This window comes from Haemorhous mexicanus, chromosome 4 (genome assembly GCF_027477595.1).
Source record: "Haemorhous mexicanus isolate bHaeMex1 chromosome 4, bHaeMex1.pri, whole genome shotgun sequence".
Classification (NCBI taxonomy): Eukaryota; Metazoa; Chordata; class Aves; order Passeriformes; family Fringillidae; genus Haemorhous; species Haemorhous mexicanus.
In genome coordinates this window covers 17,547,519-17,570,949 of record NC_082344.1, presented here as the reverse complement: position 1 = coordinate 17,570,949, position 23,431 = coordinate 17,547,519, and the positions used below count along the sequence as shown (strand labels likewise).

Here is a 23,431-nt window from a genome sequence, read left to right as displayed (position 1 = left end):
AAAAACTGGTGTTGCACTGCTAAATTCGGTCTTCCAATATACACAATTTTTTTAATTGAGGACATTAATGTCTGCATTGCAGAACTGAGCCTCATTTTTAAGCAGAGAGAAACCCACCAGTAGAAAGAAAACATCATCATCTCAATCTCAACCATTTCATGCCAATCTTCCACCAGGAAGAGCCATGATCACTGCTGTGCACAGGAATCCCCATCTTCTCAGATGTGCCAGAGTATTCTCCTCCATACTGGCAAGGTTCCTTTTACCTGTATGACTCCCTTCCAATTAGAAACCAAAAAGCCAGAAGCAGACTCACAGGTGAGAGAGGCAGCAGAGCACACTCCACTGACATAGTTCCCAAGAAACGTTCAGTTCCAAAATCCCAGTAAAAGTGTCAGGTCTTGTACCCAACTCGCTACACGATACACTTTACTGTGTATCAAAGAGTTGACCCTGACACCAAAATTTCTATTAAAGCTCACAAAACACATTTTGTACAACAGCTTCTATGGGACAAATGGCCAGGAGAGTTGGAAAACAAAGGAAGATGGACACAAAGAGGGCAGAGGCGGCAAAGATGAGGAGTCAGTGACAATGACCTCAGAAGGCTAAATACAGAAGGAACAAGAGGCAGTGAAATCCAGTGGACAGCACTGTTGGGGATGGCAAGAAGCAACACCCTAAAAAAAGAAATTTTCAGTCTCCAAGGTAACAAAGAACACAAATCCCCCCTTTTTTAAATGGAAACTTACTTGTACCTTCTATCAGCAACTCCTGCCCATGGCTGCCCAAAAGAGTCCGAGAAAGAAAGGGAGCAAAATCCACAAAAATCTCTCTCAGCAGTGGGGCAGCTTTTTCCAAAGCATGCTCAAGCCTGTCTGTAATACTAGTAGAGAGATACATGTGATTAGCAATAAAAGAAGGAAGTTACTGGAATTTTGTAAAAAGGAATATAGATTTTGACAATGTTTAAGTGATATACATATATAAGAAGGAATTAATCCAATACTCAGTATTTTCCCAAACCTTCATTAGTTCATTTATTGAAAATCAGCAAAAGGACATTCTTAGGTTATGTGGTATCAGAATATCAAATTGTAATATCAATAATATGAGCTGCAGCACAGCTGTTCAGATCAACTGGAGAAGTTACCTCATATTGGAGGCAGAATCCTCAGGCACTGAAGAAACTGCAGGAACAGATGGCAATTTTGAATTAGATGATCCCCTTCCTACAAGAGAAAGTAATAATAAACAAATTATATAAGAAAACATTCCAGGGATTAGAAAAGCAAACCAGAAACTAAAGTTTTGAGTTCTCAGAAACCACGGTTTTCAAGAATTGTGTGAGAACAAAGTGAATTCCATTCACCTCTTTGTACCTCAAATATTTTTTTCCCATAGAAGTCCTACTTACTTGCATTCATATTTACCAGGTATGCCATGGCAAGTTTTTTAAATGTTGTTTTAGCACATACAGAAATTAATTCAAAGAAGCATTGTACTTTGTTTTGTGAAGGAAGTCAGACTAGGCTGCAGTGATTCCTTCTGGTCTTATAAGCTAGGATACTCTCTGAACAAATTTAGGAACACTTACCACCCTAGAAATGAATACAAACAATGTCATATACTTTTAATATGCCTATACATGCTAATATATTTATTAATGCTAATATATAATAATATACAGCCAAATTGTAATGTTTTAAAGCCATCTATTTTGGTTAGTGGAAGTGTTCACCTAATTTCAAGTAACTTGCACAGAAAACCCTTAATATTTTTTTCTAAAATTAAAATACATATTTGTGTCAAAATCGTGCAGAAAACAATGAGTGGGTATTTTCAACAGCTTAAATTTCTGCAAAACTGAGACTCTGACAGAGGCAGCTATGATAGAATTTTCCATGGCAGTGCCGGTGTCATTAGCATGATGGCAGTGGTATAACCTCACTTATGGGTTATTAACTTTGCCACATCAATTATTCAAAGGCTGATAGGGAAGACTGGGTCATTTATGTATCCTACACTTACAGAAAAAAAGCAGTTGTGTTATGTCAAATTGACACTACATGGCTCTCATCAGCACAGGAGGAATCTGTAAATATTAAATTCTGCTGCTCAGTATATAGAGAAATACAACCTCCCCATACTGCAGTATGGATTGGTATTAGCAATGATGAACAGGGGGCAAGCAAGACAGCCAGAGACTTCACAGATATTTTCTGCCAGGATGGGAATGGTGACTCACAAATCTTACACTGCATTCCAAGCTATAGAGAGGAATGAATCTTAGCAGACAGGTTTCTGTGCATTTCCCAAGAGCATGACTCCTCCTAGTCCATCTGCAATCCTATCTCTTTGCACCCTGAGACCCTGTTCATTCTCTTTCCTCTCACCTTGCCAGTTACAGATTTTTATGCTGCTGGAAAGGAGTGGAGGGAAAAAAAAAAAAGGAAAAAAAGCCTGAAAAAAGAGGGTTTAATCATATTTTAGTTCTCACACCTATCTTAGCGAAGACGCTACCCTTCTTAGAACTTTAACTATAGAAAAATTCCTGATGGTCCCACCTATAATGGAGTTTGTTAATTCAGTTAAATGCAACCTGTCTGGAAATCAGCTGATGAGATCTTGAAAGTATCTATCTACCAAAATGCACCAACTAAAACTTTTAAAAGACTTTCAACTTGACTAAAGTGAAACAGATTTAGAAAGAGATGGCAAAGATAGATCTCTGAGATAGTGAATTTACTTCTCCCATCAAATTTCAAACTTCTGCTCTAAAACTCTGGAAACACAGAGCTTCCTCCAAAAAATATCAAGGGTTTCAGGTGGGTGACGGTTTTTTTTTTTGTTTTTCTATCCAGAGAAAGTGGTTTTGTCCAATCTTGTTTCAAAGGCAGCACAGGAACTAATAAAATAAACTAGAATTTCATAACCATGAAAAGTTTTGCTCTCATTTCTTTTTCTTTCTTCAGAGATAGGAGATATCTTTGTGAATGTGATTCATTTGTTTTTTTCATAAATTCAACCTGAAGCTCTTATGCTGACTGCTGTGTAGGTATGATAGAATCAGAAGGAAAGTGAGTGAGCCATACAGAATGAAGGATAAGAAAGTGGTGAACAAAGTGTTAGCTGAAAGCAAAATGAAATGTGAATCTTCTGGGCACTGTACCCCAAATAATTTCTGTAATAAAAACTAATCAAATATATATTCCTGAAAGTTTCAAGATGATGGCAAGATTTTGTAAATGTTCTCAATATTTTCATAGATATAATTCCATTTTTTTTTAACAGCTAGTTTTCCACAGTCAAGCCATCAAAAAGTATTTTGGGTATTCCCAAAGAGAAAAGCTGTCAAATGATGTGCCGAAAATTAGAACACAGCCTCCTGCACAGAAAAACAAAGCCTACATAAGACAACAAAGCCAAATGATTCAATGGTTTGTCAGATATTTAAGAGATACAAAATTTTCTTTCCCTTTTAATTTTTTAAGACTTTAAAACTACAATGTCATTTGTCATGAGAATTTTTCTATTTAAATAATTTGACTAGAGTACCCAGCTTTCTCCCCAAAGCCCAACATCCCTATTTTTATTTAACAAGTCCCTCTAACTTGAAAACACTCCAAAGTCCACCTGTCCAAAAGGTGATTTATAGGCACACATTACTCATAAAGGGAAATCAGCACAGTGATCTGGGTAGTCCAACACAGTACCAAACTGAAATGGCACACAAAGCCTTCTAAATAAGAAAGTGTTCAACACACAGGTTGTGGAAGCAGCAGGATACAGAAATGCTCACATGTGTTTTAACACATCTAAAATCTGACACCAGTAATCCACTACTCATTGGGTATGGTTATATAGTCAATACTACATACAACTAAAATCCTACCCTATTAAAGCAAAGATTATGAGGAGAAAAAAAGACTTAACAGTGAAGCATAACAGCATGATTTTTTTAAATTAAATGAGACAAAAAAAAAATACTGCGGAGTATTTGGGCCGTCAGCAAAATAACTGAAGGAAAAAATTAGGGAAAAAAATAAAATCAAAGGAAACATCTGCAAGGACAATGAGAGGGCTTAATAGCCATTGTGAGGCTAGTAAAGAAACATACTCTCAGTCTAGGGTAACTTGGTTTTATTGTTGTTTGTTTTATTTTGTTGGGATGGGTTGGCGCTTTTTTAGTTTTCCATTTTGTCAACAAAACTGGGAAAAATACTTTGAGTGGGAGGTAAAGGAAATCACTGACACCACAGGACTTGATTATTTTTTCTTCAAGAAATATAAAAAACCTGCAGAAAAACAGATTAGGTATAAATGTAAAACACTGTGAAATTTTAAGTAAATATCAACTTTTAAAAATAGACATAACAGAAAAAGCACTGATAATTTGAATTTAACAAAGCATAAGGGAGGCATCTATATAAACTGATATTCTTTTTGAAGATTACATAAGGATATTTGTGGTCTGAATTTCTTCACTTTCTTCAATGCTTATCAACACCTAAAACCTCATTCCAAACTCAGATATTTTTCACTGAAAGGGGTGAATCTCAGATTTATCCCAGCAGAGAATTTCAGGGTTCTTTCAATGGAATTAGGCATAATGTTTTTTGCATGCAGATTTTGTTTTGTGAAAGTACATTTTTTACGTTATTTAACTCAGAGGTAGCTTTTTATTACACTTTTTTTCTGCTTTTAGTGAAAAAATAAAAATACTTCAGTAGCATATTTTCATCCACAACACACATGTGGGTAAGTTCAGTAGCTACTTCAAACATGTGGAACTAAACTGACTTATCTCTTCCTTATCCTTTCACTGATAAACTGGCTCCTTCAAACTGACAGTTTTACAGACATTTGCAAGAACATAAAAGAAAATGCAAATAGATCATCTGTCTAGCACCCTTACAGTGAAACCTTATTGTTTATTCAAGGTCCCCAAGGGTCTAAACAAACAGTGTCTCCAGCAATAAAATATTGTTAAAAAACTCTTTGTGCAAGATCCTCATGCTTTTGCATGTACACTTACAAAGTGCCCTTGGAAATGCACAAGCAGTACATGATAATTTACTTTGTGAGGAGATCGAGATGAAGTATAAAAAACCCCAGAGTTGAATTAAATAACCATATCTCTTATTTTTGTACAACAGACCTACCCTACATAAATGCACCAGTGCCCTTGGTGGAAGAGGTATCTAGTAAAATAATGAGCTCATTCCAGGGCTGGAAGTGCACAATGCAAGACTACAATGAAAGGCTTTACAAGCTGATATAAGGGATCTGTTACATAAACACATCTGTAGGCTAAACCAAAACAGATTTTTATGAAACAACAGTGAAAACTTCTCTTAGGAGAAGCAGCTTTAAAACGGTTTTTAAACTGACACAGTATCAAGCCATTTCCATGGCATATCATCAGAATCTGAGGGTTTTTAAAGTGTCATTCTGCTTTGGTAACTAGCCTTCACCTACTGTCACTTTTAAGTTGGAATTCTCTTTGAAATAATTACTATAATCCAGTGAATTGCTTGAACAACCTCTGCACTGATGGTAACTCACTTCATGATCATTTTTCTTACTTTAGCTTGTCTCCTGTTAATTTATTTTATTGCACGACTTCCAAGTTCATTTTCACCGATGTATAAAAATCAATGAATACCATTCATTTTTGCAAAACAAGCCAACTGCTGCAGAAAATTTACATTTTCCCATGTATTGGACTAGAATTCAGGAGTCACAACTCTGCTTTCACCCGCTGTTACTGCTTATCCTGGTGTTTCTTCCAAGCATTCACTTCCTTTGTCACCTCACCCTTTGACATGGCCATGTTTACAACAGTTTGTCCAGAGAAGAAAAAATCCTGTAACTAACTGTGTGTGGCTCAGAGGCAAAACAAGTGAAACTCAAAGAAGTTCAAGTAGGAAAGGGAGGAGGCAGGCAACAGAAATCCTGCCTGAGTTCCTGAGTATAGAAAAACATTCTGAGTATAGAAAAACACTGAGAAGCTCCTGAGTGGAACTTCTCAGTGTTTTTCTATACTCAGAATGTCAGTAAGAACAAGAGACAATTCACTCCTGCTTTCCTCGGAATTTTCATATCCCCTTTTCATAAAAATCATAATTGAACAACCATTTGGAAACTGAATAGTGAAAGCCTCAAGACTGAATTAAGGTCATTAATAAAACACATGTGAAATCCTTCAAGAACATAAACAGAGTAACTCAGAGCATCAGAGAAAACAGCGGGAGTGCAAACTGCAAAATATTTTTTAAAATTCTCACCACTTCAGAACATGGTGACTGTAACGGAAATATTTAAAAGGAAAACTGACAAACAAAAATACAGGCATCCTGCTGGCACATTCACAATAGCTCAGGCAGCTCTACCAAGTTGTAGCAGTAGCCCTTCCTGAACACAGTACATGTAAAACCTCTTTGTCACATCGCACATTCAGCCTGTGAGACAACCCAAGGAAGGAACAACTCCAGTGAATTCACCCTTCTTACATTACTACTAGCAAAAATGCTCTTTTGATCAATACCACCCTTGGTGTTGAACGATTAGCTCAAGATGGGCTCCCAAGTTTATCTTCTCTGGTCATTTCCAAGATTCCAGCAAACCAACAACTCAAATACCAGCCATCAGCAACAGACCGATGGCAAAGTTCAGATCACAAGAGGCACATTTGTGTTCAGGAAAGGCTTTTTGTGCTATGAAATATTCTTCAGATTGAATGAGTAAAGGCAAAGAAACTTATGCAAAAAGGTCGGAGTATCTGAGGCCAAAACATGTTTTCACCCCCTTTTGAAGTATCAGAGGAACAGAGTGAGCTTGGATGGTTCTTTCCAACCCATCAACACTCTGTATTTGGTAGGCGAAGATCTGTCACAATCCGTGTGATATGCGAGCACCTAAGCATCAAATATCTGAGATGCTCACAACCCTTGAGCTACAGTCAAGATGCAAACTTCAGGAAAATTATTGGGAAGTAGCCTGATGAATTCTGAGCACACACAAATGGCAATAGAGGCATCTAGAACCACACAGAGTGATATTTCAACACAAATCCTACCTTGACCAAGTAATTCTGACATCACATCTACAGGAGGATGATCACATACTATTCCCCAACTGAGTGTTTCTACACATTACTATTAGAACACTATCACCTGCTATTTAATCCTGTTTCAATGTCTGCATACCACTTTCACCGCTGTTTTCCACTAAATCTGCTCAAGTCTTCACCATAAAGCATGATACGTTAATATATTTTATGTGCTATATATTATATATAACAAAATAAATTATCTATAAAATTAACAGCCTTCATATCAAACATGAATTAGCCCCAAATTCACATTCATTACATAAGCCCCTACCTTATCTCAGCACTTTTTTAAAAAAAAGTTTTAATTTATTTCTTAACCGTGAAAGTAAACAGACTTATAATGAGTGTTAGCTGGAAAAATGAGAACAATGTAGATTCTCTGCTGCATGAAACTAAAAATTAGTGAAACAATATGTGATTTGAACTCAGAGGAAAATTATATTAATTGTATTTTTGTTTTATAGGAAGCTTGCTTATTACTATTTCCATCTTCTAATAAAAAACAAATTAAGGCCTTACAGAGAATTTGATTTCAAACTAAAATGTGTGCAATTTACATGAGTAACATTAAATGTAAACTGCTCCAACTCTGCAAGATTTTTGTTTCCATGCCATTATTTTACAAGGGAAAAAAGAAACTGTCTCATGTTTTAATCTGTTTAAGGCATGATTTCATTTATCCCTTTACTTTTAATTAATTATATTGCCAATCTAAACATGTCTATTTTTAATCCTGATTAGTTTCTTTTTATGCATATCAGTTCAGATTACATGTCCAATTTTTGCCAAAACTTCCAGACATGATGGAAGTCACACAGTTACAAATTGCATTAGTATTGTTTATTGTCTGGATTTCTAATACATTCTACAGGCACAGGAGCACTTATTTTTTTCCTCTATACGTTCCTAAAAGATGACTAAATCTGAAAATCAATGTTCATCTGTTTTGTTTTTATTAATAGCGAGTGAATACCTACTTCAGAAATTGTAATAATTAAGCCTACAACAAAGCTGGGTTAATCAGTCAGAAGTTAACAAATCAGCAATTATTTTAAACAATTTCAATGTAGGTAACATTTTACTATTTTTAAAACAGATTAGCTGCTCAGAGCCAATCTTCCCCAAAGAATTGTGACATTTCAAAATCAGCTAATTCTACTACTTCAAATATTACTCCTACACTAATATAATGCTACCTCCTGCAGTTTTGGTGGCTGTGATGGTTTGAGGGGAAATAGTTTTTTTGGGATGGTGTGGTCACGCCAATCGGTGTCCAGATTTTAATATTGGCACCTGGTTTGTCCACTGAGGGCATGGATACGCCTCTGAGAACACAGGGGTTAAAAGCTGTGAACTCCCACTGGAAGTTCCTTTTGAGTTCCAGTCCTGGACCAGAGGAGACCTCTCCCCTGTCCAGCTCCGAGCTGGGCAGGGGGGAGGGGAGCCATGTGGCCGGAGGGAGGTAGGCCAGGCCAGGGGCGAAGGGTGGAGGAGCATTGCACTGCGAGGGCTTCGGGCAGCCATCCCCCATTCCCCCCCCTGGAGGAAGGGAGAGAGAGAGAGCAGCCTGTGCCTGTGATAGCGCGGCTGGAGTGAAGGAGAAGGGAGGGGTGCCCAGCAGGGCAGCCAGCCGTGGGAGTTCATGAACCAAACCAACAGAGCCTGGGACTTTTAACCCTTCTTGGGGCGATGGAAACCTTGCAAATGCTGATTCCTCCTGGAGTTGGTGAGATTGAGAGAAGTTGAGAAGAATTCTAGGTGGGAGGAGATGATGGAGTGGCTTTTGGCTGGACTTTACTTGAATAGCCATGGACAGAACCCTTGAGTTCCTGTGACACAGAGACTGCATTCTAGGGGGAGGCAATGGCTCAGAGCCAGGAGAGTGCGGTGATGCGAAGGTGTGTGAACAGAGACGAAGGGTGGAGGAGAGTGGTGGTGGTGCCCTCCATCTTCAAAGAAGAAGATGATCTCTGTTCAAGAGACCTCTCAGCCCCAGGGGGTGAAACATGGGGGGGACAGGTGTCCCAAAAGGAGAGGGACTGTGCTCTTTTTTGGAACTGGACAAAGCATCCTTAAAGGGAAAAACCCTAGAAGTAGCTCTGGTCCATGTGAAGTGGTGAGAGCACTGGACATGGAAGGAAGAGGTCACGATGGCAAAATGTTCTCCGGGCGGTGCCACACGTGACACGGAAACACGAGAAGTTTTGACTGTTTCCTGAGTGAAGTCTGTAGTGCAAGAGGGACTCCTCTCTTCTCAAAGAATTGAGAATTGATTATCCAAAGGGTAGTAACAGAATTAGGAAATTTGGTGGGGGGAGGAGGAGGAAATTTGGAAGGTTTTCATCCTGTGTTCTGTGTGTTTTTTCCCTGTAGTTTTATGTTAAAGTTTTTTTTTCCTTTCAATCGTAAGTTGGAGCCTGCTCTGCTCTGTCTCTGATCACATCTCACAGTAGATACCAGGAAAAGAGGTTTTCTCATGGAAGCACTGGTATTTTGCCAGGCTCAGACCATGACAGTGGCAAAATGGATTCTCCCTTTCACAAAGAGTAAGAACATACTATATTTCAATAGCTCTTCTTTTCCTTTAAAATGACTGGAACAATACCTTTTTGATTTTCCCAAGAAATGGAAAGGGCAGTTGAAAATGGGAACAAATACCTTCCAGACACCCAAGTGGAGAGGATATGGTAACAGACCACATTTTTTTGTCCAGTTCTTGCAGTTTGGACATAAGTCCACAAAACCAGGAAGCAAGAAACTCAAACATTGAAAAAAACCACCAATAATCAGGCACAGCTTGAGATTTCCTTGATTAAGATCCAAATCACTTCTAAGTCTTGAAGTCAAACTTCATGGGCACAAAGATCCTACACAGCCTTGTGATTCAGACATGGCTAAGTAGAAAAGCATGGCTTTGACATATCATTTAAGGCTAAACATCATTTATCTCACACAGAACAACTGGAGAGACCAAGGGTTCAAAGGAACACTTGCTTATAAACAACCTACTCCATTTTGTCCCCACTGAAAAAACTGTCCAAAGCAATTGGTTTAGCATCAACACGAATTTGACCTCAGGCTAAAGCTATTGGAAACACTTGGCTATAATTTCCAGTTCTACTTAGCACTAACACATATACTTGGTCAAACACCCCAGAATTTATAAATAAGCTTACACTTTACATTATTAATTTTTAATAAAAAAAATCTTTATAATATACCATCCTTATACTACATACAAGTTAATACAGTATGATTGCTCTATCAGAACAGTGAGAAATCTTGAAATTAAGACAAATATTGCTCAGACAGTTGCATTTGTTGCAACATTAGGGTTTTTTTCTAATACAGTATGATTTTGTAATTTTTTCTTTATTTTATTTGTATTCAGAGTAAATGGGGAGGGAAATAAAAGCAACAGGAAAAGTGTTTGTATTAAGGTTGCTAAATTTAACCCTTACTTACCAGGAGATTCTCCTGACAAATCTGGAGCTTGGGCTGAATCTAAAGAAGAAACCACACTGACGGCATTTGTAGGCACGCCAATAGCAGCTGTAGAAGAGGAAATGCTTGATTTCTTCTTTGGTACAACAACACTCCTAGGTGAAGATAAAAAGTTAGTAAATTGTACTGTATGTGAAGGCTCACACTACTCTGATCCTTTTTCATGCATCTAGCACCTGCACTACCACGTCCTGCAAAAGTTCCTTTGCTTCCCTTTTCAATCATCTTTTGTAGGCATCCTTAACCTAAGGACACTTCACTTGTTGATGGTACACTTTTTTGTGCTACACTTTAATATCTCATCCACTTCCACAGAAACCCTGACTAAAAGCACAAAGTTAGAAGATCACCAGGATAAGGGTTCAGCAAGAAGGCTTTTCTTTGCACCTCAGTTTGCCCAAGATTTGGCTTTAAACTTCAGGCAACTATTTACAAAAGATGTGGCAATATTCAATTTCAAGGTGAATTATCAACACTGAAGGATGCATTGACAGTCTTTTACTCCAGGTATTCTAATGCAGAATAGAGGACAGAGGAGATTGAAGAAGGATACACCATAGCTAAAAACATCCTAACACATCTGCAGGCAAAAATACAGCTCTCAAAAATACAGCTAAGACATGAATTTAAGTATATCATGCCAATCAAGTTTTATTTATATAACAAACCAAAACATTCCTTGGACTTAAGAGAGAACCTCCATATTTTATACAAGCTAAATGTCAGGCCTTAGAGTCAGCATTAAAGACTACATCAGAGGAAAAGATACAAAGTGACAAGTTAGGCATGGAAATTTATCTGTCACGTTACAAAGACATGTATTTATGCTATACCAATTTCAATTAAATTGTAGTACTTCATTCCAAATACCTAAAAGGCCTTGTTAAGCATACGTTAAAGGCATTTTTAATTGCAAGTTAGCTCCATAAACATGCAAAACCCCAGCTAATGAGGTAAAGAGTACAGCTGATATATAATGTACTCCCACTGCAGCGCTTACTTTTAATTACCTGGTGTTAACCATAAGCTGAAGATCTTCAACATTCAATTTATTTAATCACATCTTTTGTTGACAGTAATACAACTACACACTGAAAGTATTCCCTTAATAGCTTTAAAATATTCATTTTCTAAATAAAGTAACTCAGAAACTTGACCTACATTCAGGTGTGAGAACAACCAAAGAAGTTCTTTCAAGTATTTCTAAAATAGCTCTTGCTGGAATGGGGAAAGGAGGACTGTATTTGACTCCCTTCTTCAGTCACAGGATGTTAAAGGATGTCACAGAAGCTAGCCCACGTTACTGATTAAATCAGCCCTCCTCAATGGCCAGAATAGGCAGGCACCATACTTGGAGGCAGTACATGTCATATCATTACAAGGGTGACTGCTAATGTTAACTAGTCACTAAAAAAATAGAAGCAACAACACCTGAGCCCCAAGTCAAGATATTGTGCCTAAACCATGAATTTTGCTCATATGTTCATGTCTGATTCCCTGAAACATGAACAATGGGCTAAGAAATAGGTCATATATTTAGAGTGCTTTTAAAATTATTGTCATATTACCAACTAATTTTGCATCATGCAAAAGAAGGTGTAAGAAGGGGATCTCTCACTCAAGATTCTGTGACATTCACTGCCTGGAAATTGCTCCTACTATTCTATAACACACATTAAAACATCTGGAAGGGGTTAGGAAATTAATACAAGTGTACAGAGTACAAATGCACCCACATACAGTAAACTTTGGGACATTTTTCCAATCTTAGCAATTCAGCACTGAAACCCAGGTATATTTCTTTAGAGATTTTAAGTCCTTTCACTGTACAGATATCAATGCAAGAAATACTAATCAATAATATTAAACCTAAAAACATATAACTTCTCATTATAAATATGTGTCTATTCAGGTGGATTCCATAAGACCTTGGTGCAGGATCCTTGGATCTGGAAAAATTTCTTTGCACACCAAGTTACAGAAATAATCATCCATTTGCTGTTAACTAATACAGACACAATTATATTGGATATAATATATTGGATTTAGGAGAATATTTAGTGACAAATTTTAGTGCACATATAGATGGAAGATGTGCACACATAGGTTGTGTCTGTTCAAAAACATATAATTCATGTAAATAATTTTAAATTGGAAAATATCAAATTACCTTGAGGGTAAAAGCAAGTCCTTTAGAGAAGCTTTCTGTTTCCAGAGCTAATAGTCAATCAGAATTCTCTCAAAAACAACAAATCAGAATGGGTGTGTCCTCTGAATGCCTATGAAGTTCTGGTTTTACTCTGACTCTACTAAGAGCCCCAGGAACTACAAAACAGGTGGTATTTAAGTCATAAGGAACACGCCACAAACACAATTTAAAAAATAAAATACATACATGGCAGAATTTTGACCAAATTCAATATTAGAAAAGACCTATTAGAGAAGAGGAAAGACAGATGAAAATCAAGAAATTATCATGCTGGAAGCATTGAGAAGGAGTTTTAGAAGAGCCTCAGCACTACTACAAGCAGCTCCTCACAGGGCAAGTGACAGCTCAGGAACTGCACAGGAACAAGGATGCCTGGCCTGGAGCAAGGATGGCCGTGTGCAAACAGATCTGTTACCTTAACAGTGCTCATCTGCAGCCAGCAATGAGAGCAGGCAAAAGAAATCCCAGCTCCAACAGCCCTGGCACAACACTACAGATTATCATTCCTTCCTGTAAACTCCTACTGACCTTCGGTGTGGAGCCGCACTGAGGGAGTAGCTTCAGCCAAGTTGTCAGTCTCTACAGCTACCCAAGGAGAGGTGCATTCAAGCAAAGGAATTAAAACTTTTTTGAGTTTTTCCCCCTGGACTGCAACAGACAGCAGTAAATGACCAGAAGAGTCCCTTCTGCCTTTTCAGATGTTTTGTCTATCTCCTCACCTTCCAAACTGTACAAGTTTGGGAATACATGTATAGCTGCTACTCTAACTTTCAGGAACTCACTTTACATGAAGTATACTAAAAAAGGAACTATATTCGAACACTCACTTCCAGTACAATTTTCAGCATCTAGCAATGGCATTCACTAAAAAAAAGACACTCAGATTACCAGCACCAGAAATCTGGCACTTACTCTATTCACAGCTGTAAAGCAGAGCTTCTGCTTTTATTTATTTTTTCTTTTAAATTACCCAATATCATTCCTCTTGCTTTGATTCAAGGGATAAAAATGAGTAACTAAAGGTATCAGACTTTGAAATATAAGAAAACGTGCTACCTTATAAACAGGACACAGGGAAGTGCCTGAGTATTCCAGTGTCAACACATGTTTCAAACAAGAGACACCAACTCTCACAAGCTTTTCTGAGAGATGCACATTGTTTACTATACCCCACTGAAACAGAATCTCTAGCTTTTAGCTAAAGAATAGGACTTCAACAAATCTACTTCATAAATTCACCAGCAAAAAGGTCCTGTTGGACCTTGTACCCTTAAAAGAAAAGTGAGGCTTTGAACATCTCACTGTAGAGCTCAGACTACTTCTGAACAGAATTTATTTTAGATAGTGATCTGGAACAGTCAACTGAAATTATTGTTATTTTTGAGCCAAAATAAAATAAACAGTATGTCTGGTGAGGAAAAAAGGTCCCTTCCAAAAGCTGTGTCAATCTCATGCACACAGCCAAAAGTGCTGGATATTGTTTAAAAGCATGATGCAAGGAAAACCCTAAATTGTGAATTTTTTGTGGTCTTCTGGTAAGTTGCCATGGCCTTCTGATGCAAAAATAATTGAAGGAGGTCAAGAACCACAAACCAAAACACCCAAGTCTCCTGACATACTGACTTTGTAGCTGTGCACTGTTGCAGTACTGGTAATGTAACATTTATTGCCATGGATGTCTTCCCTTTCAACAGGGCAACTGACCAATGTTACAGCTGCAGGATTTGCTTTAGGAGTTTCCAATTCCAGGCCTTCTTCAAAGGTATGAAAGTACAGCTCAGCAATCATGTACAGATACTCATATTTACCAAATACTGGAAAAGCAAACTAAGATTTTTGAAGTATAAACATCAGTCATGTTCTAAATATTCTTTGAATATTTAGGTGGAATTGCACATGTGTTCCAAAGAAATATTTTTCCATTTGTTACCAGTGTTCCTATGTGTTCTTCTTTTGAAAGATAATTTAAATGGCAATATACGAAAAATGAATGCAACTGACATAAACAATGCAAGACAGGGGAAAATTGAGTTTAAATATTGTAGCAAATAAACTACATAGAAAACACGAAGTGTTCAGCATATTATTAAATCAAGTAAATTTGTCAGAACTGTCTTAAAAATTAATGTGCTTTCAACTTCCCTTAAATAATAGGGCACTTGCTTTTAAAGAGTACACAGATAAGACAGTCCTTATTCTGTAGCTAAACAGATAAGTGTTTTCTGAAAAAGTTCAGTATTGCTACACATATGAAAAAATATTCATCAACATATTCATCAATATTTCCTCAGATCTACAAAAGTAATATATTTTACAAAACAACTGTAATCATGATTAATTTTATCAGAATATGCACATTAAGCAACCTCACAAAGGGGCAAAGAGGCTTCATGTGGAAAAACATATCAATACATTTTACTCCCTAACATTCACATCAATAAATTCTATTTCTGGGTTACACTTGTATATTAAAACATCCATTATATTCAGTTTCAGCTAGAGGATAAATAAAATTTTAAAACTGAACAAAAAATATACTTAAGGTCTCTTGCAAGGAGATCTCGAGCACCGCAGTAAGAACAACACTTGAGCTGCCTCATTTACATGACTATACTAGATGCTTGCCTGTTTTCATTTAAAATCAAATATTTAAGGTTTAAAATAAGAACTTACAGCAGGGGAAATGATAAACACAGGCCAGGCATAGTGATAACCAGCCACCATAAATACATCTTAGCCAGAAGGCCAGAGTGTTATTAGTCCCAATTATGCTGAAGTGTAAGAAGTCTTCGTGTTGCAGACAATTATTCACTGCTGAATGAACACAGACCACTGGGCTGAACACTGACTTCCATCACAGACAAAGGCTTACACAATAATGATCTATTCTGCCAAATTCCATAAGGATTTACTTATTGAACCCTTCCCTGGTTTCAGTTCACTGATTCTTCTGTTTCTCTATAGATAGGAAATACCTACAGCTCCTAAAATTTCAGCATTTTCCCAAGTATTTACTTTGCATTAAGTTGGCCAGTGCCCATTTAATTTTAAATATATTTAAAGTATACAAATTTTTCTTGGGTGCAAGTCAAATATTCCTAATACAACATGACGCAGCCCAAATTGACGACCTCACTGCAATTTTAAAATACTTACATGAGCTCTGATTCCTCTTGACATACAAGAATTTATATAGATTTAATTCTTAGTTTGTTTTTTTTTTAGCACTGAAAAGCAATGCAGGTGACAGTTCATCTGTACCCCTACAGGATAATGGTTTTAATTCAAAACCAAAAGAAAATAGCCTTGTTCCAGGCTACCAAAACAATGGCCACTGCAAGACTCCTGTGCAAAGAGCAAAAGACCAATAAAGAGGATCAGAGACTTATTTTTACTTCTATTTTGTGAGCCAGGAAGGCAGCCTGCCATGTCAGTGTCCTTCTATGGGCTCTGCTGTCTGTGGATAATATCCATTGTCTTATGTCTCCCTTGAAATATCCAAGGAGAAAGGAAGAACAAGAGACTCTCAAAACCATGAGAGATCAGAGAATGCGGGGAGGGGAAGAGATGATATGATAGAAAGAATACGATCAATTTTGCAAGATAACTTTAAAATCAGCTTGGAAGGGAGAAGAGTTCAAATTGTTTGCCTCTTTGGTCCCTGCAGAATGCAAATTGTTGGTGTGCTGAAAGCTGAGCTTTCCATCACAGCACATGTGCCTTTATCTAAAGATTCCCCATCCTCATATTCTGTCTCCACCAACACTTGGCAGGTTTAATCTTGTCTAAAAGTAGTTTATTCTTTTTGCATTGAAGACCCAAATTAATGAAGTCTAAGATGTATCCATTCCATATAAAAAGGGACTTGGATGAAATTTAACTGAAATTACCACAACCAACTACTACAAAGGCATATGCACACCACTGACTGACAAATGAGTAAACACAGGCTAAGCCAAACTAAGCAGCTTACAGACGATGTTCCAAAAAGATAAACAAGGTTATTAACATATCTGTTCAGCAAGTTGCAGCACAGCTGCAGATTTAAGCTCTATGGTACAAGTTCATGATTTAAGAACCCATATTCCTCTGAACCCTCATCATCAGCCTCCCATAATGACATGGTTATTGAATGTTTCCACAAAGAGCAGCAGAAACCAGGAGAGACTGAGGTTTTATTTTAAAGCATATAGTAAAAATGGCAAGTGATAGGTTATGGGTTTTATTAGACTAACTGAAGAGAAATGTCAGCTCTCTTTTTATCCCAAGCTTTGGTTATTTTTATTTCCATTTTATTTGAAATTGCTTGCATTAGTCCCTTCCTCTTTTCCTACACTATCATTACTAAATAAGAAAACTGCCGGTTTAGGATGCACTGAAATTGGACCATTAATTCATGTCCTTGGGGATCTTGGGAAAAAGCCAATGCAAGTCTTGAACTTTATCATGATAAACCTCTGGCACCCACTAATCACAAGATTGTATCTTCCCATAAGATAAGGGGCAGATTTTTGGCATGGGAATGAACACATACACCTAGCTGTTTCCAAAGGCTTGCAACCTGGCAGCCTTTCAGTAAGGTTTCACTCACATAGCTGTTACTGTATACTCTCCAGCTATGGCTGGGAAGTTGATAATCCTTAAGATATGAGGAGAGTTTTGATTTCTGACACAGCATTCCTGAGATAAATGCAGGATCAGAGAGATGCTTTGAAATTCCCAGAGATACCCCACTGGTAAACTGCTACATGGGAACAACTTTTAACAAAGTGCCTTTAAAAAAAAAAAGAAAAAAAATAGCGGAATTTTTGTTTGCCATCAAACAATATACTAAATGTAAACCAGACACAGAAAAGAAGAGATCATCCCAAAGTCTGTTTTCCCAAAAAATAAATTTCACAATGCAACTTAGTATTTTTTCCTATCACAGAGATGAGATCTATTATTTCCAACTCCATCCCAGTTTTTTATAAAAAATGGTTTTTTATCCCTGGCACAATTTCTTCCTGCTGTGGTACCTAGGTGTCATTTCAGAGCATAAACTTGTATTTTAAGCAGTCTCACTACATAAAGCCACGTTCAAGTGGTCATGAAACTTGTCTGTCCATTTAACTTTTAATATTTCACACACAGTTCTTTTCTCTTTTTAACTTTAGCTAATAACGTGCTGAGAAAATATTTTATACTACTTCATGATTTTTTCCTCATGTGTTTAGCCCCACCTACTAAACAAAAAATCTTTGGAAAGTAATGTCCACATATTATCACTCTGGAGCAGCCCAGACAGCTACATAAACCCTACAAAACTCTGCTTTTCTGTTCAGAAGCACAGTGCTGTCTACTGCTTCAACCCATGCACCCCCCTCATTCCCCCATACACATTCTTTCATCAGACCACCTCGTTTTGAGTAGCAAGGCAGTAATTTGGCACCAAGGTTAAGTGAAAGAATGTTAAGAGTTGTTACAAATGGCGGCCACTTTGGAGGTAGAAACAGAAGTGTCCATGGGGCAGTGGAAAAGTAAAAGAGCAGAACAGCAAGTAATTCAACTTTTTAGTAACTTGATTTATAAAACACACCACAACTTAAGGGGGTTTTTTGGCTATTTTTTGAGTGACTTTGTAACTATACAGGAAGAACACAGAACTGCAAGTGACAGAAGGGCTGCTATCAATGCCCAGTATTTCATTAGTGTACACGTTATCAAATTAAATTGTACAGCTTCCTCTGATAAGGTTTTGTAGGTGTAATCTACCTATGTCAGCCATCAGGGCTGCAAGTGCCCAATTACTTCCTGTCTAGATAGCCTCCTGTACACCAATTCAAATCAGCACAAGCACCACAAATTTTTGGTGTCCACAACAGCTAAAAAATAATTCATAAATGCAATAGTCACTTTTGTACCAGATCTCCAGACAAATGTTATTTGGGTGGCTGAAACCATACAGCAATTAATACTAGGAATTTCACAAGAAAAAAGCATTATCACAGACTTAAACATTTTGTTATTTGACATCAACTGCCCACTTGTAGCAAAGAGCAAAGAGAGGCCTTGAAGGGGAAGTGCCAAAAGAACTTGGACAGCAGTGAGAAGAGAGGTGTGGCAAGTTCTAACTCAGTGTAACCCTTCTACCAATTTCCCCCTCTGCCTCCATCCTCCTCCTGCTCCCAGAAAAAGTCCTCCTGGTCAGCATTAGAAGGTGAACACAGTATTTACTCTGAGACAAGAGCCCAAATGCTGGCACACCCCATCTGTGTTTCATCTGGCCAGACACCACTGTCTCTTCCCCAGCAGCGATAAGGCAGTCAGTGTGCATGCGGCAGACAGGCAGTGACAGCTGCACCCACACCCCTGGCACCACTGCACTCCTCTTGGGGGGCAGCTGGCATTGTGAACAAGGCAGCCACAGACTGCAAAGAAATCAGAGCCAGAAGAAGCTCAGGAATCAGCAGAGCATTAGATACTGGTATGGTAACAAGGGGATCCCCTTGCACCAGACTGACTTCAGGATTTCTGGAAATAACCAAGGCTTTCCGGAAATAACCAAGGCTTTCCTTGAGGCAGGAATGCAAGTGTTACAGGATTCTTTCTTTCTTTGTTTGTTTTCTTTGCAGTAGTTGGGAATCCTGAAACAGTAAAAGGCACTAAGTGTAGTAAAAGATAGTTTGGTTTATTATGAGTGGGAAAAGATAAAGAGCTAATGAGACTGAGACACAAGGGACACCAAAATTATTATCAGGAAAGAGTGACTTCATTCTGAAAGGAAAAAAAGCAGGGATTCTCCTTTTTGAATCCACTACAGCAATTGTATATTAAGAAATGCAGAAATTTATTACAATGAAACAAAAAGCTGTTACAACAAAGCAAATCTAGCAGCTTAGGGATAATATCTACCCAACAAATAATGAAAATAGTTAAAGTAGGCCTTTGGCACCAGAAGGCAGAACACACATCTATTTTCCTAAATGAATATGGGAATATTCTCTAGGTAGAAGGACATCTAGATGATTACTCCATTGTTTTTGAACCATTTGTAACTATTAGTAAGCCAGTATTCTTTTGCAGGCCCTCAATAACAGACTAGATACAAGATTGTGATGAATACACCTGCTAATCTACACACCATTCTTTTAAGTTATTTAATGTCTGTTTTGTTTCTTGAGTTCTTTAAAGCCAACTAAATATGCACAGCAGTCCTCATCTGCCATGCTATACTTAGTTCTGGAGAAGCATCTGTTTTCCTGTTCTTTACAAATACCTTTAGTAAATCAAACTTTTAAGTATTTCAGATTCATTACCTGTCAAAGGAATGGAACTGCACAGGCTGCTCAGCAGCTCCGTCACCAAGAACTCCAAGGAAAGTTGGTGGCAGAAGAGCAGCATCCACTGCAGTCCCATCAGCTGGTGTGCTCACCAGGCTTCTCAAGATGTCCTTCACATTGACATTTTTTGCAGCGGGCACAGAAGCCACAGATTTATTCTCTTCAGTTCCCGTCTCACTTCCACCCTCCGGAGATTTATTGACTTCTAATGAGAGTGTGCACAGGACTTCACTGACTGCATCTGGGCCTGCACTAACACTCAGAGGTCCTGCTTCAGCAGCACCACTTGAACTGCTTGTTTGTGCTGGAGTTGCTTCCTCCCCAAGACCAGAATCCCTTCTTTGCATAGATGCTGTTTTTTCTGAATCTTCAGTAGAGGCTGAAGCACCAAGAGCAGCAGATGGCTTTTCCACAACTGTTCATACCAAAAGAACAGAAAACACATTTTAAGGTCATTATTAACAGAGAAGCATTCACGATATTGGTCCTAAAGAAGATTTCTAAAGCATTTTAAGCCAAGTTATTTCATTCGGTAAAATAATTAACAGTTCACCTGCAGCAGGAGTCTCGTTATTTTCATTTTCTGATTCCTTGAGTGACTGGCTTTGGTTTGGTGGTCGTCTTTCATTCTGGGGTTCCAGTATATCTCTGTATTTTGAAACCATGAGCACAGAAATAAAATATACAACAGCCAAAGCCAAAAACTGAGCCTGTTTACTATCCTCCTGTAAAAAACAGACACACACAGATTTTTCAATTACAATTTCAGCAGCATGTTTATTTTTTCGTGAAGTATGCCCAGCACTACCATAAACATACCAAGAGGAAGCGGATATGTCAGCAATGGAAGAACAATATTCTCTAGTCACAGTTTGTCTTACCTATAAAACTAAGGAATACAGCACTTGTATTCAAGTGGCACGAATCCTTTTGTTTTTCATTTAATTGACAACTTTGGCTAAGGTTGTGTGTTTTGATTTCATGTTTCAAATTAGTCTAGGGTCCCCTTTGTTCTTGGGTGTTTCTTCTATTTCCTCAAAAATGCCAAGATATTAACAGCATTTGCAAGGCAAGCATACTCTACATAACAGGAACATATTAATGAAGGAAAAGAAGCAAATTCCAGAACAAGCATCAAGGTTTTACTTCATTATCAGACAGTCCAGATGTAGCCTACTACATATAATTTAAACAAGATTTGATCAACATGCATTTGCATTACAGCTGGAACTTCATGAAGAGATTCTGAAAACAAATCTTAATATGAACTATGCCAGGTTTCTCCCCAGAATACTCAGTCGTTCCTAGTGAAACAGAGGGAAAACTGGAGATTAAGATTTAGTCTAAGCCTGTCCCTTTTGGCTATCAAAGGGAAAAAAGCTTCATACACTTTTGGGTCACAGAAGAATGGAGTATTTGGATCCTCACTTACTAATCAGTAGAAAATAAGTGTTTGGAGTTTTTTACCCCTCATTCACATCAGGGCTCAGGTAACATTCAATTTTGTCCTCTGAGAAGTTCAAGAAACTAAATTACACTATAAAGCTCATTCTATCATGATTGTATTGCCCATCAAAGCTCCTTATCCCTTGAAGAACTCTTTAGTAAGTTATTCTGGGCGATATTTATGAGAAACTTTCTATTAAGAACAAGTAACATAGGTGGATTCTATCTGTTGCACTAAAACAACAACCTATCTTCCCCTTGGCTTGACCCAAAATGTTAACTTTCATAGAATAATCACAGTGTGAGCTTGAGGAAAGCCACCTACAATGGTAAGGATTAAAAAGAATTTTCTTGCAAGATGAATATTAAGACAGTTTCTAACTGTACTTAATAAAGTGGTGGTCCAGAGAGGTAGAACTGACCCTTCCTTATTTTTTTCATCTATGTTTGAAGAACTGCTTGAAATAAGGCCCATGTAACCCTCTAATTAATGCTACTGGTAGGTAAATGGATTCCATCAGAGTTCCTGCTGTAGAACTCATACATTCAAATTCTGCCACTCCTTGTAAGTGCTGTATACAATGTAAGAAACTGCATGCAAAAAAAACATTTAGATGCAAGTGTAAACAGCTCAGACAAAAACTACTCCCAACCAGATCTTTCTGAGTCTACTTTTCCCACACAGCTCAACACCTTAGCCAAAAAACAGAGCTATTACCCCATTTTATATTTATTGGGAAACAGAGAGCCTGATGGATTAGATATGCAAAAAAAGCAGTGGTTGTGGGTGGGTATGGTTTTGATAGTTTGTTTTAAAGAAAAAGGTTCACAAAATGCACCTGAAGGAATCCTTAGGATTACTTTAATTGTCACCAGTATGGAAGAGTCACTTCCTGTTACTCTCTTGCAGAATGACACTGACGTAGGGGTTGAAAGAAGCTTGCTTCAATCAATAATTACTGTAAAGATAAAACTCAAAATCCTTCACTTTTCTGGACAGAAGAAAGTCACTGTATAAATCATTACACTTGCTAAACAGTGCAATTATTGTAAACTAAGTTTCGGTGTCCAGGCTTGTGGCCACCAATGACTCACAGCCATTACAGCCGCTGTATTTGCTTACAGAGGTGGTTTTTTTTTTAAGCAATCAATCTCAATTTCCTCAATATCAGCTATAAAGTTGCTGACACTGGGCAAAGATATTTTTAGTCAATTCAAGACTAAAAAAACATATGCATACTTACGGCACACAAATTGGCTCCTCTGAGAAGAAGTAAAGGAATTAGAAATGACCTCTAATCTCTAATTAGCTAGAAGAATGTGACTTCTTCAAAATGTACAAACGTGTTTATGATACATAAATAGTTTGTCTATGAACATATTTGTACTAAACACAACTAGTTAATACACAACCAGCAGAATTCCACATAATCAATTCTTAGGAACACAGAGCCAGATCAGGAGACAGTTGGGTTTCACCTCTCCCTCTTTCCAATCCCAAACATTACAACAGCTGCCGAGTATTTTCAGTTCCTAATTACTGTGAGCAGTATTCCCTTTTTGTACATCCAATTTAGCCAGACTCTAACACAGAGGGAGCATTTAGCAAACAGAGACAAGCAGAAATGCAGCTACAAAGAAAAGGACATAATTCACTTACTATATCTCTGAACACTACTGCTCGGAGGCGATTTATATCCATATCCTGCAGAAGTCTGTCATGGTCCCGTATCGGAGAAATGCCACCAGTCACAATGTCCACTGGACTCTATTAAAAAACCCCAACTGTTTAAGATCCTGTGTTTAAAAGCATTCTACCAAGAATCATTAAGT

The 23,431-nt window shown here is 37.7% G+C and overlaps 1 protein-coding gene across 8 annotated transcripts in view; it reads right to left on the bottom strand.

Annotated features, from left to right (window-relative positions):
- LRBA (LPS responsive beige-like anchor protein) overlaps window positions 1-23,431 on the bottom strand; it is a 370,012-nt gene that overhangs the window by 268,259 nt on the left and 78,322 nt on the right. For 7 of the 8 annotated variants that reach the window (XM_059843942.1, XM_059843943.1, XM_059843945.1 and 4 more), the window contains 6 exons: window positions 23,259-23,366; window positions 20,706-20,877; window positions 20,129-20,567; window positions 10,583-10,716; window positions 1,154-1,232; window positions 753-886 (listed from right to left, as the gene is read on the bottom strand). In XM_059843942.1, coding sequence (XP_059699925.1) covers window positions 753-886; window positions 1,154-1,232; window positions 10,583-10,716; window positions 20,129-20,567; window positions 20,706-20,877; window positions 23,259-23,366 — 1,066 coding nt within the window. The remainder of the gene's footprint in view (window positions 1-752; window positions 887-1,153; window positions 1,233-10,582; window positions 10,717-20,128; window positions 20,568-20,705; window positions 20,878-23,258; window positions 23,367-23,431) is intronic. The other variant, XM_059843944.1, reaches the window with a different exon arrangement.